Source organism: Triticum aestivum, chromosome 5D (assembly GCF_018294505.1).
Source record: "Triticum aestivum cultivar Chinese Spring chromosome 5D, IWGSC CS RefSeq v2.1, whole genome shotgun sequence".
NCBI classification, from domain to species: Eukaryota; Viridiplantae; Streptophyta; class Magnoliopsida; order Poales; family Poaceae; genus Triticum; species Triticum aestivum.
This window is the reverse complement of record NC_057808.1, coordinates 76040122-76058785: the sequence shown is the minus strand read 5'-3', so window position 1 is coordinate 76058785 and position 18664 is coordinate 76040122. Positions and strand designations below refer to the sequence as shown.

General features: G+C 47.4%; 1 protein-coding gene and 1 pseudogene across 1 annotated transcript; one reads left to right on the top strand and one right to left on the bottom strand.

Annotated features, from left to right (window-relative positions):
• Positions 1-1725: 1725 nt before the first annotated feature.
• On the bottom strand, positions 1726-3607 carry LOC123119552 (UDP-glycosyltransferase 79). The gene is made up of 2 exons (XM_044539399.1): positions 2505-3607; positions 1726-2408 (listed from the first exon to the last, which is right to left on the bottom strand). Exons 1-2 carry the CDS (start codon positions 3559-3561, stop codon positions 2074-2076), a joined length of 1392 nt encoding a protein of 463 aa, XP_044395334.1. The 5' UTR covers positions 3562-3607; the 3' UTR covers positions 1726-2073.
• Positions 3608-9508: 5901 nt separating this feature from the next.
• Positions 9509-10249, top strand: LOC123120283 (UDP-glucosyltransferase UGT13248-like; annotated as a pseudogene).
• Positions 10250-18664: the final 8415 nt, after the last annotated feature.

Below are 18664 nucleotides of genomic sequence, written 5' to 3'. Positions count from 1 at the left end.
GACTACATCAACCGCGTTGTCATAACGCTTCCGCTTACGGTCTACGAGGGTACGTAGACAACACTCTCCCCTCTCGTTGCTATGCATCACCTTGATCTTGCGTGTGCGTAGGAACTTTTTTGAAAGTACTACGTTCCCCAACAGCGCCGACCACCTACCACCACCGACCACTGCCCACCAATCACCACCTGCTGAGGCCGACCTCAGTCTGACCGCGGGATCCCATGATCCACAACGACCAGAGACGCACCACCCCCCGGCCAAAGCTGTCGTCCATCCACCGCAGCACCACTGTGACCACCACCACCACAGCAACCCACGCCGCATCGCATCGCGCAGCATCCATATCGAAGGACGAGCTCGCACCAGACCCAATCGGAGCCGCACGAGCGACAGCAGAGCAGACGAGCTCCCTCCGCAGCACACCGCGCACTCCAGAGCAGCGCATCCACCACGCCCAGCCGCCGGTCGCCGCGCCCGACGGGTGTCAGCCGTCGCCGTGCCCAGCCGTCGATCTGCACCCCACGCGCACATCCGGAGCCGAGCCGCCGCCACGCGCACGCGCGCCGTCCACGCCCAGGCCACGCCGGGAGCCCGGACCGAGGCCGCAGCCCCGCCGTCCCGCCCACTGCGCCTCACCATCCACGCCCCGCGCTGCACGTGGATCTGGCCGAAACCAACCGAAACCGGCCGCCCCCGCCACCACAGCCTCACCTGAGAAGCCCGAGGCCGCCGCGGCCAGCTGCCGGCCCGGCCATGCGCAACGCGCCGGGCGCATCTGGATCGAGCGCTCCCAGCTGCGACCCCCCAGAAAGGGCGCCGAGCGACGGAGAGGCCCCGCCGCCGCCAGCACGCGGGCTTTGCCCGGCGGTGGCCCCAGGCGGCGGCGAGGGAGGAGGCACCGGTGGATGGAGCGGCTAGACGGCGGGGTTGGGTCGCCGCCCGTGTCGCCTAAGCTAGGCGATGCGGGGGCCATGTGGGACTCTGCTAACCAGTTGGCATATACATGACAGAGTTGGGGTAGCTTCGATTGAACATAAGCTTATCCAACATCGTTTGATATGGTTTGGGTATATACATCGCATGCCTCCAAAATCTCCAGTGCATTAAGGCAGTTAAAGCATGCTGATAATGTCAAAAGAGGTCATGGTAGACCAAACTTGACATGAAAGGAGTCTGTAAAGAGATATCTGTTGGACTGACATATCACCAAAGAACTAGCCATGTACAAGGGTGCGTGTAAGTTAGCTATCCACGTGCCAGAATCATGAGTTGGTTTCTAAATCTTATGGGTTTTAGCTCTAGCCTACTCCAACTTGTTTGGGGCCGAAGGCTTTGTTGTTAAATTAACTTAGGAGAACTGACCAAATTGTAGATGTTAAATTAAATCTGTTAAACATTTTATAGTACATGAAACTCAAGTTAATTGAATTTCAAATTTTAATTTAAGATCATAAACTTAAGAGATCTCTAAACTTCAATAGCGTAATTTAATTAGAATATAGTCTAGAAGAGTTGGAGAAGCGTAATTTAATTAGAATATAGTCTAGAAGAGTTGGAGAATATGACAATGGTCTTAGGAGGATCCGACATCAAATGAGTATGACAATGGTCTTCGGAGGATCCGACATCAAATGAGGCAAAACATGAAATAAACTTCTTAAATCGGGTAACTAGGGGCAATTTTACTAAAATAGGATAGTAGTTATCACTGGAGCACAAATATGGTGTAAAAACAGGAAATTTACTCAAACTTTGAATACTCCCACATCAAGTTTTGGTGGTAGCAAGTGATCATCTTTATCTAGCGCTTACACCTATGTGCATAAAACCAAGCATATCTAATTCTCCACGACCTTACATCGGTGACATGCCGAGGTATAGTCAATCCATTGGCAACTCAATATAAAACGAATTTGTGTTAAGGTCACTCATACAAGAAAACTTGAGCTTAGCTATAGGCTTCTCGGTGAATGCGTTGACATTGGTGAAGAGAAATAATACTCTATCAACATGTGCATACATAGTATGCGATGACTATTGAGTGGTTGTGGATAATTGGACCTAAATTCATCATGATAAATACTTAGCCGCAAATTCAGCAATATTCTTGTCGGAACTCCCTCCTTCCTGCATTGCCTCTTTGGCCATCCTCATCCATTTTGTCGCATTTTTGCGGTATTCAACCTTTCCCTCCCCATCCATCACCTTCCTGATGCACCTCTCTACCTCCTCCCTTATCACCAAGCCTTTCTCATCTGTCCGCATCCGCACGCCGGTCCCCCATGCACTCTCCACGTACTTTGCCGTGGTTGGCTGGTCGGCCGACCTCGGCATCGCCACCATTGGCACGCCAGCAACAAGCGCCTCTGTCGTTGAGTTCCATCCACAATGAGTCAAGAAACAACCTGCACATCCAAAGTAGGCAATATTATTGGCGAAACAATCAGATAACTAGTAGTATTTGTTTAGATCTACTTTATCAAAGATTGACAATTTCATACCTATGGCCTTATGCGCGAGAACCTCAAGCTGGGGACACCAAGGCACAATTAATCCATTTTCCTTGCACCTGCCATGGAGCTCTTCAGATATCTTCCGTGCCTCGTTGGACCTCACGACCCAGAGAAATGGCTTGCCGGAATCGCAGAGCCCATTTCCAAGCTCGTCAAGCTCACCGGCGTCGAGGCTGTAGACCGTCCCATAAGACGCGAGGACTACTGAGCAAGGAGGCTGCCGATCCAGCCATGCCATGCACGGCGCGGCGCTGCTGAAGAAGTTGACGCCGTAGGCCTTGTTCGACGGCAGGCGGCCGTCGTCGAGGAAGAAGGACGGCAGCGTCGGGCCGACTGTCTTGGCGCGCCATCTGGACTCCATATACTCCGCCTCCTGCGGTTCGAGGTCACGGAAGGAGTTGACGAGCACGTCGCCGGCGTCCTCTAGTCCCTCGAACTGCCGGATCGACACGTCGAGGTACTTGGGGTACAGCCCCGGCGACACCACGAACGGCGACAGGTCCTCCGGGCCGAGGTCCACGCTCACCGCGCCCCGGCAACGCAGCGCGCTCCCGTCCGCCATCGGCAGCGGCGCGCGCCCCGCCCACGCCTCCCCGTAGATCAGGTCCACGGCGCACGACTGCGACATGAACGCGGCGGTCGGCACGCCGGCGGCCCGTGCCACAAGCGGCGCCCACGCCATGTGTGGGTCGTAGACCATCACGGACGGCGTCCTCCCGGCGCGCGCCTCGGCGGCGATGACCTGCGCCAGCGTCTCGGACCCCACGGCCTCGGCCCTGCGGCAGTACTCGACGGGGTCCGGGCAGGAGGCCATGCCGCCGTCGTCGAACCCGTCTGAGAAGGCGGCCACGCGGAAGGGGTCGCCGGGGGGCGGGCCCGTGGAGAGCACGTACCGCGTGGCGACGAGCGTGGGGCGCAGGCCGTGGTACACGAGGCGCCGGCCGAGCTGGAGCATCGGGTTCATGTGGCCCTGCGCCGGCAGCGGCACCAGCAGGACGTGCACACCGCCGCGCTCATCGCCGGACGACGAGGTCGCGCTGTCCATGTCTCTGTTTTCTCGGCTTTGGATGTTCCAGTGAAGGGAGTGAGTGTACGATGAAAGTGTTTGGCAAATAAGTGTATATATAGGGGCGCTGCAGGATTCGAGTAGAGTGGCGGCCAAGTAAGAATGGGAAGCTTCTCTGAGCATGGCTATGACCTACCAAGTCACTTTCATGCTTTAGTTAATCAAGTTGACAGGGAAGGTGCTCATGTAGTTTCCCCATGCCACGACTTAAGTTTCTTTAGAATGAACATGCAGGAAGCGTCTAGCTTTAAATTAATATAATGCTCATAATAAGGTGAGTAAATCACATACTCCCTCCATTCTAAAATAGATGACCCAATTTTGAACTAAAGTTAGTACAAATTTGAGTCATCTATTTTGGAACGGAGGGAATAGTTCACAAGGTTATAGGCAAACATAAAACACGAGTTCAGGCCGAAATACATAGGAAGGAGCACGCAGGCATAACAGCAGCAACAAAAGGGACTATGCATTCGAAGAAGATAATCAAGTCACTTTCACGTTTAGTTGACAGCCACACGGAAGGTGCTCATGTAGATTCAACATTCCAAGACTTCCCTCTCCGGTCACAGTTATTTTTTTCTCTCTCTCCTTTGTCATGTTTCTCTTGTTGATATTTTGTTGGAATGGGATCTAGTCTGGCAGAGATGACAGGGATATTGGGACGAGAGAAGGCGACGCTCCCGCCGGTTGTTCACAAAAAATAATACTTGGAGGAGAGAAGATATTTGTCTCTCAAGCTGTAGTCAGTTTTCCATTTCAAAAGATGGACAAATTTATATCCGCAAAAAAAGAAGATGGACAAATTTATAAGACTAATCTTTTGTATAATCTAATTTGGAGGTAAACAGGGTAGAAATAATTACTTAAGATTTTTCAAGATCATTTGCGGTAGTTAATTTCTACTAATATTTTGGGATTGGCGATGAAGCGTTTGACTTGATCGTGACATGGGTCTAACCGTGGAATAAGTTTATTAGATTCAAGCTTCAATGTTAAACAGGGTAAATATATGGAATAAATTGTTTGCAGAGAACAGACTGTGATTAACAATTGAATGTCCCGAAAATTATGATAAATTTTGCTAGATCGTATTGCACATCTTCTAGACAAGTATATTGTGTAAGTTGAGGTGACGAGGTTTTTTTTTTTGCGGGAATCTAATTTATTCATCAACTGTCAATGTAGATCCAGGTCGGTAACCACCTAGCGACAACTACAGACATCGGAGCAAACCAAAGATGCGCAATCATCATTAATGCTATCTCATCGGAGGCGGACAATTTATTATAGTAGACAGCTGGGAACAAATTATAACAGATAAACTACAAATGTGTCCATATCTCCCCGCATTTTTGGAGGACATGATCAATTATTCTCTGTCCCTTTCATGGGAAGATATGATTTTTTTTTTCCGACAAAGAGTGGATTTTTTGTTTAAAATTGAAAAACGGTAAAACAGAGCCACCTAGGCCTTCTCACAGCGACTTGACACTCTCAACCATTGAATTTACTCATTAACGCACTAGATCGCTCCGTTGTCCCGCTAGACGCCGCCAGGATTTTTAACGTCGCCACACTACGCGCGTCCCAGCCAGCCAACTTTAATGGGCTGCTGCTCCCGAGATTGACCTCGATGCATTCTCCTAAGTCGGGCTGAGAAAACTGCGCGGCCCATACTTTTCTAGCTGGCCTTGCATGCACGAAAGAAGAGAAGACCCCCTCCATCTTAAAAGAAAAGAAAGAGAGAGAAACCCCTCAGAAAAAAACAACAGAGAGAGAGAGAGAGATCGTTCCCGGCCGCTCGCCTTCCCGTATTCTTGTAACCGCTCCCAAAGTCTAATCCCACCTAATCGCAAATTACGCCAGCCCATCATTAGATCCATCGTAGGTCTCATAATCGCAAATGACGCAGCGCATTTATGCATTTCTCGATCTCTCTCGATTTCCAATTAATTTCTAAAATCTTTCTCTTTTTTACCAATTCATAATACTCCCTCCGTTCTTAAATATTTGTTTTTAGATATTTTAAATGGATTACAACATACAAATGTTATAGACATACTTTAGAGTGTAGATTCACTCATGTTGCTCCGTATGTGATCATTTATTAAAATATCTAGAAACATAAATATTTAGGAACGGAGAAAGTAGTACATATCAATATGAATAATTAATAAGATGGCCGTATGCCTCGTCCAGATGCAAAGGACAGGGGTCAATCCTCCTTTAAAAAACATATCAATGTGAAGTGAGCGACGCGGCGGTGGCACCGGTGAAAAAGCTACTACCACTCATCTGGGAAAAGAATTATATGAGACCAGGTCTCACAGACTAGCATGTGAGACCCACCCTGATGGATGACACATGATATTTACAAATCACAAAGCCTCTACCCCTCCCCCCACACACACACACTTGAAATCAGGGGGAGAGAGATTAGATGCTTTATAATTTATGAATGCCACGTGTCATCCATCAAGGTGGGTCTCACCTGCTAGCCCATGAAGCCTGGTCTCATATAATTTTTTTTCACTCGTCCGCAGTGTCACTTTGATCGGCCTGAGCTCCTGGGCGGAAAGCATCAGGTTCAGGTGTTCTGCCGCTGATTGGAGCCCCTTTGCTCCGCTGATAACCCCAATCTCTACAACTACTCCAATGATAATGTAAGCAAATACTCGACTGAACTAACTCCTGCACATTGTTAGCAAATGGTTGTGACCATGCATATTTGCATCAATCTCTCGGCTGGGTTCAGTGGACTGCAAGTATGAGGAGGGCATCAAGGGTTGATGTCATCTTCATCAACAGATAAATTGTATTGTTTCTTATCTTCAAATAGTCGGGCGTAGCAACGCGCGCCTTTATGTTCTAGTGTAACATTAAAGGGATACAAACATAAAGAGCACACAACCAGGCTCTATATAGATAAGATGGACACAATCAACACCAATTCACACATGCAGAAAACCACACTAGCAACTAGCAAAATCAAATAAGATCGTAGCTATGCCATGGTGAAGAAAAGATAAAGAAACAATCGATCAAAACGGTGATCAACAATCTACAAAAACAACCACATCAGCACTAACCATCTCTTGACATCACCTGTACTACGAGAAGATTCTCCAACAACAATGCCTAAAGAGAGGGAACGGTACTCACGCGCCATCGTCGCTGAATCCAACCACCGCCGAAGAACAAGTCCGAACAAATCTGAGCAATGTCTTAGGTAACTGAAACCAGAATCTAGTCCGCACTATTGGCGTAGAATTGTTGGATCGATAGTGGTTAGGGCTGCAAGAAAAGCTCGAGGCTCATGAGCCACTGGAGATCGACTCGTTTTTTGACTCGACTCGAAAAGAAACGAGCTGAGTACAAACACTTTCTGTAGCTCGGTCGAGAAACGAGCCGATCTTGAGTCAATACTTGCTCGCTCGATTTTAGCTCGATAGCTCGGCATAATATCATTATGTTAAATGATCATGCCATATATTAAATGGAAATAGGATAATTTATTATCATTTATCTTGTGTAGGATTTATCTCCATTTTATTTACAAGCAAATATGGTACGTCGGGCCATGTGTTCAATATTCTGTTGTTTCTTACAAAGGTTCCTAGCATATGCACATTTGTTTTTCTTTTCATTCATTCCTGAAGACCACAATATGCAGTTTGTCCAAGAGAAGATGAGCTCCCCCCGCGCAAAGAAATGGCCGTACCTTTAATTGGAGTAAGCCTTTTTTCACTTTCACGTCATCTAGTTGGAATGATAGTCGTAGATTTTATAATTTTTATCGTCTCATTTAGCAAGAAACTAGCTCAAGATCGACGTGAGATCGTTACAAATTAGGCACGAGTCATGTTCTACATCTCGATCTTGCGCTTCACTCAGTTTGAGTTCGCTTAAATTTTAATACGAGTTAGGCTGAGCCAAGTCCAACTCGCATCGTTTGCAGCCCTACGAGCGATGACCTACATTGCATTTTAAACCAGTAGTATCTGAAAATTGGGTGCCGCTGTTGGTGTAGGACCAGTGTCATCGCATACTCACCGCACTCGAGCTGATGGCGATGGGGTGGAGGTGGAGCGCAAATTCTTCTGGTCAAGTGTTTCCGAGTGATTGGGGCAGTACTGGGCGCCGGCGTGCCGGCCCAATAGTTGGGCCGGTCGTGCCCCAGCCGCTCGATGCAGTGAGCCTCAGCCGTCCGATCTACGCGTTGGCTTCCCCCAATCTCTTTCTCTCTCCGTATGTAGCGCGAGCACTACCCCACGTCGACTGGACGTCCTCCCGGCCGCTGGCCACCACCCGCTCACCAGGATTTCCTTCCTCCGCCGCCCCACGCTGCTGGATGCGCTCGCCGTCCTCGTCGCCGTCGGTCACCGCCGGTCGCCGTCGCAGCGTCTGTCCTCGCCGGTCCAGCACTAAGCCGTCGCTCCCGTAGCAAAAACGACGCCGTCTTGAAGCACGTCAACGGCCTTTGTCGTTGCAGCACCTAGCAGCCGCCGTCGTAGCACATCCGTCGCTGCACTCTCGTGCCGCCGGCCTCAGCTCTCAACGTCGCTGCTCGCACCATTGGTGCGCCAGTTGAAGCTTTTCTTCATATCGGTTGAAGCTTTTTCATGCTGGTTGAAGCTTTTTCGCAGATTGAAGCTTTCCACCGTGTTGATTGAAGCTTTTTTCATCTACGATCGAAGCTTGTTCTGTAAACGGTTGCAACTATTTTCGTCTTATAAAGTCCGGTTGAAACTTTGTATATCTTTCGATTGAATCTTTTTTCACCTAAGGTTGAAACTTTTTTTCGTAACGGTTGCAGCTTTTTCAGCTTGGGAGCGGCTGTTGAAGCTTCCCCTGTTCATGGTTGAAGCTTTTTCTATCTAGGCTTGAAGCTTTTTGGCAATGGTTGCAACACTCATATGGGTGGTTGTAGCTTTTTGTGTCTGCTTCCAGCTTTTGCCCGCGCACTATGGTTGGTTGTATCTTTCTACTCTTCGGTTGTAGCTTTCGCCAAAGCCGGTTGTAGCTTCTGATGCTGCCGGCTGTTAGCACTGCCCTCATCTCGTTTCACAGCGTTTGTTCGGTTGAAGCAAAAAAAGGTTCGTCGCTCGCATCGCCACCGCCGGCTCCAGAAGCCCAACAAGGAAGCTTGGAGCGGTAGCGGGGTGGGCTGTTGCAGCAGCGGGTGGTGAGGGGTGTGCAAACGACGGTTCTGGAGGGGAGGAAGAGATAGAGGAGGGGGTAGGTCAAGCTCAAGGGTGTTGTGTCCATGGCTGTTCGAGGAGAGAGGCTCGCTGGCCACGAGGAGCATGCCAGGTTGGCGCCCAGAAGGCCGTGGAGATGTGCTGGTGGATGGTGCGAAGAAGAAGTGAAAAAGGAGAGAGATGCGTTGGTGGATGGTGTGAGGAGGAAGACACCCAGGAGGGGATAAGGTGGGCCTACAAAGAGCGAGTACGCTGGCCGCAGGATTGCTTCTCATCCAGCGCGTCACGCGCATCCGGCGTAACAGTTAAGCCGGCGCGCCGGATAGAAACGTTTCCCGAGTGATTGGTTCGGCTGTGATTTTGGCCCGTAGCGGAATCAGATCATGTCCTGGGCTGCTTTCGCTTTTGGTTCAGATTTTGACAGCGGATTTCTGAAATCAGATGCTGCTAGATTCGCCCTTTGGCTCAGATTCTGCTGCGCGGCAGTGAAATCCATGGATAAAAACTGAACGAAACAGGGCCTGACTCCGTCTTTTGCCCTAGGGCTGGGCGGGAACAACTTCCTCGTTGCTTCCGTCGCCACCGGACAGGAGCGTAGCAACAAATCCATCCCGCTCCAAGAGGAAACTTGCGCGTCACTCTGCTTCCATGCGTACAAAATCCACCGAAAGAAAGAAAACATCCAAGAAACCCCACCAAGCTGAAGGCTGAAGTGCTGAACCATGGAGAGCACGCGGGCGGCCACCGCCAGCTCGGGCGTCGGTCATGGAGGCAGCGACGAGGGTGCGGCCGTCCTCCTGCTGCCGTTCCCGGGGCGCAGGGCCACACGAACCCGATGCTGGAGCTGGGCCGCCGCCCGGCGCGCACGGCCTCCGCCCCACGTTCGTCTCCACCCGCCACGTGCTCTCCTCCACCCCGCCCCCCGGCGCGCCCTTCCGCGTGGCCGCCATCTCCGACGGATTCGACGCCGGCGGCTTCGCCTCGTGCCCGGACCCCGCCGAGTACTTCTCCCGGCTGGAGGCCGTGGGGCCCGAGACGCTGCGCGAGCTCCTGCTGTCGGAGGAGGCCACTTCGGTGCGCATTCTCATGTACGACTCGCACCTGCCGTGGGCGGGGCGGGTGGCGCGCCCGGCCGGCGTGCCCGCCGCGGCGTTCTTCTCGCAGTCGTGCGCGGTGAACGACGTCTACGGGGAGGTGTGGGCGGGGCGCTGGCGCTGCCGGTGACGGACGGGCGTGAGCTGCTGGTGCGCGGAGCGCTGGGCGTGGAACTGGGACCGGAGGACGTGCCGCCGTTCGCGTCGGCGCCGGAGTCGCTGCCTGTTTTCCTTAAGACGTCGATTGAGCAGTTCGACGGGCTGGAGGACGCCGACGACGTGCTCGTCAACTCATTCAGCGACATCGAGCCAACGGTGAGCCATACACGCTTCATGTGTGCTCACAAGCCGTTTGTTCTGCTTATTTAGGTGTGGTTTGGTCTATTAAACTGGTTATTAGGCTTGGTAGATACTTTGATAGTCACTGTAAAGAAAGTTAAATAATTTCTCCAATCCAATTGAGTTTATATGACATGCACATATTCAAGATCTACTTCAACAACCACTAAGACTAATATATAGCGCTTTCGGCCCGCTTTATATATATAAAGTAAAGATCATCAACAACCCGGTACAACGCACGCCCACAGAACACGCACACACCCAAGGCATGACAAATACACGCCGAACGCAGCAACACCACCCTTAGCACTACATGAGCAACCGGGGGCCTCAACCATAAACATGTCACCGCGAAGAGTTGAAGCTACATACGACGAACCGTGGGCTCCAAGGCGGTGCCTTCAGGAAGGTTACGAGACCGAAGTGCCGCCACCGCCCGACCCAAGGGTCAGAGTTTCCCCTGGAGCAACATGACGGGCAGTGAGAGCCGTGGCAGTGCCTTCAAGAAGGGGACGAGCTTCGCCGCTGCCGGTCCATCCAAAGATATAACATGTTTTCACCTCGGCCAATATTCACCGCCACCGAACATCACACCCTGGCTACCATGCCGCCCAGACGACCATGGCCACCAAGCAGCACCAAGCCACGGGCTCTGCCCATGAGCACCACAACACCACCACCAGGACCACCGCCCGGGCATCCAAGACCTTGACGCCACATCACCCGCCACCCACCGCTACCCCAACCAAAGAGACGAGTGGAAAGGTACCGCCTTTCGCACCCCTGAGCTGCCCCCAGCGTCGAGACCCAATAGGTCGGCCGAAATTGGCCTCCGTCAACCCATCCTGCCGCCAGGCGCGAGACGAGCTCGGTCCTGCAGTCAGGCGCGAGACGAGTCAGGTCCTGCTACCGGGCGCGAGACGAGCGATGGGCCGCAGCTGGGAGAGGGCCAACCCTCCGATGAAGGTGCGCCCGAACGACGGGGAGAGGAATCGAAGGTCGTCAAGGGCGCTCATCGACAAGCCGCTGCCGAAGAAGTCCAGCCGCCGCCGTGAAACAACCCAGACCACCGCCATGAGCCACCACCACGTTGTGGCAGACCACATCCATGTCGGGACCCCGAGGGCAGCCCTGAGCCAGCGCCACCACCCTCGCCGCCAACGGCCACTGCACGCAAGGTTGGCCGAAGCCCACACTGCCGCCAGCACCACCACCAGCACCAATGATACGTCTCCAACGTATCTATAACTTTGATTGTTCTATGCTATTATATTATCAATCTTGGATGTTTTATATGCATTTATATGCTATTTAATATGATTTTTGGGACTAACCTATAAACCTCGAGCCCAGTGCCAATTCCTGTTTTTCCTTGTTTTTGAGCTTCGCAGGAAAGGAATATCAAACGGAGTCCAATTGACCTGAAACTTTACGACGATGATTTTTGGACCAAAAGAAGCCCCTGAAGCAAAAGAGTTGGGCCAGAAGAGCCACGAGGCCACCACAAGGGTGGAGGGCGCGCCCTACCCCCCGGGAGCGCCCTCTGACCTTGTGGGCCCCTCGTGGACTCCCCTGACTTGTTCTCGACGCCAACACCTCTTATATATCCTAAAACCTCCAGAACAGAACCTAGATGTACCACGAGCCGCCGCCGCAAGCCTCTGTAGCCACCAAAAACCAATTGGGACCCTATTTCGGCACCCTGCCGGAGAGGGAAATCATCACCGGTGGCCATCTTCATCATCCCGACGCTCTCCATGATGAGGAGGGAGTAGTTCACCCTCGGGGTTGAGGGTATGTATCAGTAACTATGTGTTTGATCTCTCTCTCTCTCGTGTTCTTGATTTGGCACGATCTTGATGTACCGCGAGCTTTTTTTACTACAGTTGAATCATATGATGTTTTCCCCCTCTACCTTCTTGTGATGAATTGAGCTTTACGTTTGAGGTTTCACTATTATCGGACTGAATACTATTATCGATTTGAGAACACTTGATGTATGTCTTGCGTGGGATGCCTGTGGTGACAATGGGGTATTCTGTTGATTCACTTGATGTATGTTTTGGCACTCAAATCACGGATTCCCGAGGTGACATTGGGGTATAATCTATGCATAGGGGTTGATGCACGTTTTCGTCCTTGTTTCTCCAGTAGGAATCTTGGGGCACTCTTTGAGGTTCTTTGTGTTGGACTGAATATTATGAATCTGAAGTTGTTTGATGCATATCGTATAATTGACCCACGGATACTTGTGGTGACATTGGAGTATCTAGATGACATTATGGTTGATTGATGTGTGTCATATGGTGTTATTTTACTACGAACTCTAAGGTTGTTTGTGACACTTATAGGAATAGCTCAATGGATTGATCAGAAAGAATAACTTTGAGGTGGTTTCGTACCCTACAAGAAATTTCATCTTATGTTCTCCGCGATAGGAACTTTGGAGTGACTTTTGTCGCATGTTGAGGGATTGCCATATGATCTAATTATGTTATCATTGTTGAGAGAATTTGCACTAGTGAAAGTATGAACCCTAGGCCTTATTTCCAAGCATTGCAATACCGTTTTCGCTCACTTTTACCATTAGTTTCCTTACTGTTTTTATATTTTCAGATTACAAAAACCTACATCTACTATCCATATTGCACTTGTATCACCATCTCCTCGCCGAACTAGTGCACCTATACAATTTACCATTGTATTGGGTGTGTTGGGGACACAAGAGACTCTTTGTTATTTGGTTGCAGGGTTGTTTGAGAGAGACCATCTTCATCCTACGCCTCCCACGGATTGATAAACCTTAGGTCATCCACTTGAGGGAAATTTGCTACTGTCCTACAAACCTCTGCACTTGGAGGCCCAATAACGTCTACAAGAAGAAGGTTGCGTAGTAGACACCAAGCTCTTTTCTGGCGTCATTGCCGGGGAGGCTAGGTAAGCGGCACTCACACCCCGTCAACTAAGCTCTTTTCTGGCGCCGTTGCCGGGGAGGCTAGGTAAGCGGCACTCACACCCCGTCAACTAAGCTCTTTTCTGGCACGCTTGAAGGTATATATTTAGATCTTGCAATCGAATCTTCTAGTTTCTTGTTTTATCACTAGTTTAGTTTATAAAAGAAAAATACAAAAAAATGGAATTTAGGTTGCCTCATATGCTTCATCTTTTTAATATCTTTCGTGAAAATAAGGATTCCGATAGTTGTGCTTAATTGCTAGAGGAAGAATGCAATAAAATATTTGACATACAATCTTTGAATGATGAGTATGATTGCAATGCTGTTAGTATGAATTCTTTGAATATCCATAGTACTAATGATGATTGCACTAGTCATGATAAAAATGTTTCTTATAAGCATGTCAATTTTTGTGGAGTGCATAGAGTTTGCCGTTACATACCAAAAAGGGAAGATATATTTTGCAAGAGGCATAAGCATTTAGAAACTAAATGGTTGCAAAAGAGGCTAGATGTTTGTGCTGAACAGTTTAATATTTTTAGCCATCCTTGTGATCTTTGCAATGAACGTGGTCATTTAAATCTCCAATGCAAATTGTTTCATGATCGAATCGTGACCAAAAATTGTGATGACTTGATTTCCCCTGCGCATCATAATTAACTTAGTTTGCTTCTGGGATATGAATAATGAAACGTATAACTAAGGGTATTCCAGAATATAACCTTGAGAAATTTTTTGATTTTAATCTAGAGGAAATTTATATGCATTGTGCGGTAAATTGCATTGAGAATCCTTATATTGATAATTAATTAAAGACAAGAAAACAAATAGAAGATGAAGAGAATACTAATGAAGGGGAGGAGGTTTCCCAATATCCTCCTATTTTCTCTTATGATGAATCAGGTAACAAGAAGGAGTTTTTTATTCAATCAATCTCATCAATAAGGAGCTCCAAAAGGGTGATAAAACCCACACATGATGTGAGGAAGAAAAAGAAAAGATGGAGAAGCAAAGGTAAAAAGGTATCCCTCCCAAATGATGTTGCTCCTATTATTATTATGCCTATTACTCATTATGATGATTATGATTGGGAAAGTAATGATACTTGTTATAATCTTGAGAATGATCATGCTTGTGATATGCAAAGGCCTAAGCTTGGGGATGCTATGTTTGATGAAAATGATATGTTTGAGAATTTATTTGCTGCAATTAATGTTTGTCCCAAGCTTGGGGATGCTATGTTTAATCTAGATGATATTTTTAGTCCTCCAAGTTTTGATGAGAAAATTTATTATGATGATAGCATGCCTCCTATTTATGATGATTGCAATATTTATGAAAGTGGGTTTGGAAGAGCGTCAACTTTAGAAAGTAATGATCCCACTATCTTAGAGGGTGTTGAATCTTATTATAATGATAAAAGTGGATTTGGAGAGGTCATGACTTTATTTAGTAATGATTCCACTATCTTGAAAGAGGTTTCAATCGATTATGATGAGAACAAAGTTACTACTTATGATGATTATTGTGATGTCACTTATGTTATAAAAAGTAGTGAGGATTATATTTATAAAGCTTGTCATAATTATGATTACCCTTTTTCTGAATATTATTCTTTTAATATGGAAACAATTTATAGTATTCGAGTTTCTTATGATACTCCTACCATTCCGAATGAGAATAAACTTGCTTATGTGGAGAGTAATAAAATTTCTATGCACTGGTACACGTCGGTCCAATACAAATGGTTTTTAACCCCTTTCCGCGATGACATTTGGAACCGTCCCTAGTGAGTGTGGGCGATAGGGGGTCCTTCTCACACGACCCAGAAACCGTCGGGGATATGCCCTCCTGGCACACACGCTCGGCAAAATGAGGTCGTGTGCAACCAGCGACCGCTCAAATACGGAAATACGTAGAGTAGAGCTAAAAAAATACAATTATACAGGCGAAATTGTTTCCGGTCGCAAGTACATCCCACACAGTCAGTCCCTGCTAAATGTTACCGTTCGTATGTACATCCCACATAGTCGCTCCAAGGAAAACGTTTCCGTTCACAGATACATCACACACAATTTTTCCCGTTAAATCGTTTGCGTTATTGAATATATCACACACGGTCCGTAGAAGAAACTGTGTGGCAAAAGATGTCCATCACACACAGTTTTTATGTGGTAAACGTTTGCGCAAGGTGGCGTAATGCAAACAGTTTTCAAGAGAAAGTTGTGTGTGATTGTTCATTGATCCAACACGGTTTATTCCTAGAAACTGTGTGCGTTGCCTGAGGTCATCGCCCACAGTATTTTTTCAATAACCGTTTGCAATAGCAAAACCCAATTAGCAGGCTAATTCGCCATTAGCAGGCTAATTGCCCTGTTATTAATAATCCATTTATTAATCTAATTGACATTCATATTAAGCACACAATATATTTCATTTCCATATTAAAGAAGCAGAATTTCATAATTGAAATACATCAGAGTACAACATGATATAGCTTCAGCACTCAGCTACCCCATTACACAACTGTACCAGCACCAAGTTTCACATGCAACATGTAGAACCTTTTGAAATTATCATCATAGACGGTATATAGATAGATGCATCTCATCTGGAAAACTGCTGAAGCGAAAGGCGAATATTGAGCCTTCATTCATGTTGAAGGTCTTTGCAACTTTAGGCCAGTGCCTGTGGATGATTGACCATCCGTCCTTCGTCCTCTTCAGGAACACTTCAATATTGAACCGTGGGTGTTGTATGAAAACCTTCCTCGCCTCCTGACCATAGAGGTGGTTTGAGAGGTAATCATCCATGAACTGCTTTGAAAAGGCCTGCAAATAAGGATGTGCATAAATATCTTCTCTATATTGGAAATGGGGCAAAGAAATAAAAAAGGCAAGGTATAATAGTTAGTACCATCTTGTAGTGAACTGATGTCTTCTTCATTGTGCAGACAAAGATATTGTTGTTTTTTGTCGATAATTTCTTTATCCTAACAATCTTTCTGAGTTTCTTGATTTGATTAATATTCATGGACAACTCATTTCCCCATATGCAAAAAGGGTCGAACAGTGGGTCAAAACCTCTGACAGCAGGACCTACATGTGCAAGACCAAATTGTTAAAAACCTAAATATTAGAATGGTTCCCGCAATTGCACAATAATGTGCTATTAGACAATGGACCATATGCACGTGCTAACCTCGATTGTAAACCTCAATGCTTCCCATTGTTTCCCTGCAACACATATACGGTAGTTAGTCATCAGGTTAAGTAAGGATTTGCATGCTATCAGTAAAATATGTTGATGAAAAATAAGCACATTGCAGATTCATCAGATTAATTCAAGCCACATGGAAATCCCATTTATCTAAACCAAGCATAATTAAGAACTAGGAAATATAGCACTTGTTATGTTTCTCATGTATTAAGTGCAGCCAAATTCGATTTATTCCTCAGATGCACAACAATACAAAATTCTACCCATGACAATTGGACATCGCATTGTAGAATTGAACTAAGCAGTTAACTAAACACCACAACAAATGAACCAAACATTAACTGAGCACCACATTGCACAATATAACATACTCCTAATAGAAGATCATACAGTTAACCAAACAGTTAACTACAACCAATTGTAGCAATTGTATTTGTTTCTCATGTATTTACTACAGCCAAATTCAATTTATTCCTCACATGGTATACAATAACAGAATGCACCCACAACTATTGAACACCGCATTGCAGAATTGAACCAAACAGTTAACTAAACACCACAACACAAATGAACCAAACGTTAACTGAGCACCACATTGCACAATGTATAACCAAACCAAGCATGCTTGACAACTTGGAAATATAGCAACTGTATTCGTTTCTCATGTATTTTGTAAAGATAAATTCCATTTATTTCTCACATGGAAGACAATACAAAATTGCAGCCTGAAGAATTGAACATCACATTTGCAGAATTGAACCAAATTGTTAACTCAAGACGACAACTAATTAATAAAACAGTTAATAAGTGAGCACCACACTGCATGACATATAGAACATCTACACTAGAGCAACAGATTGCATGGTAAAATTAGATAGCACAGTTCACTAGAATTTGTGAAGGAAAGGCAGGAGCAGCACACGCAACGGGTAAACCGAGCATGCTTAACCAGTGTAGCTAGCAAATGGCAAGCTGCTCCTCCAAGATCTAGGGGTCGGCACGAATGTCAGCCATCGCGACATCATCCGCGCATGCGGCCGCGATTTGCTTCTCCGCTGCCAAATGCTCCTTGAGATCCTGGCTATACTGCATGCACCATTGCTTAGGGTGGTGCTTATTTGGTGGAGGGGTCGGTGATTTTGGTGGAAGGTGTCGCGCTCGCGCCTGCGGTCGGGGCATGTGGGATGTGGAAGGAGGAGGAGGATGGGGGTCGGGTGTGGATTACCTGCCTGGATAGACGAGGCCGAGCAACATGAAGGAGGGTCGCCGACGAGGAGGCGGCGGCGCTGCAAGGAAGGAGTGAAGGTTTCAACTTGGAAAGGAAGGAGGAAACAGGGGAAATGTGGCTTTTGGTAAGGGGGAGGGGGCGGGGAGGTAGATACTTCCGCGAAAGCCGAAAATTTGGAATTGCTTCAGCGAAAAAACTGGCGTGCAAAGTGTCATCAGACACGGTCCCTTATTCAGAACTGTGTACGATATGTGAACATCACAAACGATTCAGATAGCTTAACCCGTGTGTGTTGAGTCTGAACGTCAAAAATTTTGGTTCGAAATTCTCTGGTTACAGTGGTCATCCACGTCATTGCATAATTTGGGTACACAAAGGAGACTACAACACACCCACACTTCTTAGTCGAGCAAGTTCAGCAATTAAACAGAGCTAGCAGACCTAAACATTACTCTAACAAATTAAAGACCGACGCTCTTAATTAAACAAAACAAAGAGTACTACTACGGCTGGTGCTCGTCGATCTCCGCCGCCGCCTCCATGTCCAGCTCGCGCCCGGCGGTCTCCTAGGGAAGGGGCACCATGGCATTCATCGCACCATACTCGGCAAGCATCTCACCATCCGCGTCCGCTGATAACCCACAAGTATAGGGGATCGCAACAGTTTTCGAGGGTAGAGTATTCAACCCAAATTTATTGATTCGATACAAGGGGAGCCAAAGAATATTCTCAAGTATTAGCAGTTGAGTTGTCAATTCAACCACACCTGGATAACTTAATATCTGCAGCAAAGTATTTAGTAGCAAAGTAGTATGATAGTAACGGTAACAGTAGCAAAAGTAATATTTTTGGGTTTTGTAGTGATTGCAACAGTAGCAACGAAAAAGTAAATAAGCAGAGAACAATATGTGAAAAGCTCTTAGGCATTGGATCGGTGGTGGAGAATGCCGGATGCAGTTCATCATGTAACAATCATAACATAGGGTAACACAGAACTAGCTCCAATTCATCAATGTAATGTAGGCATGTATTCCGAATA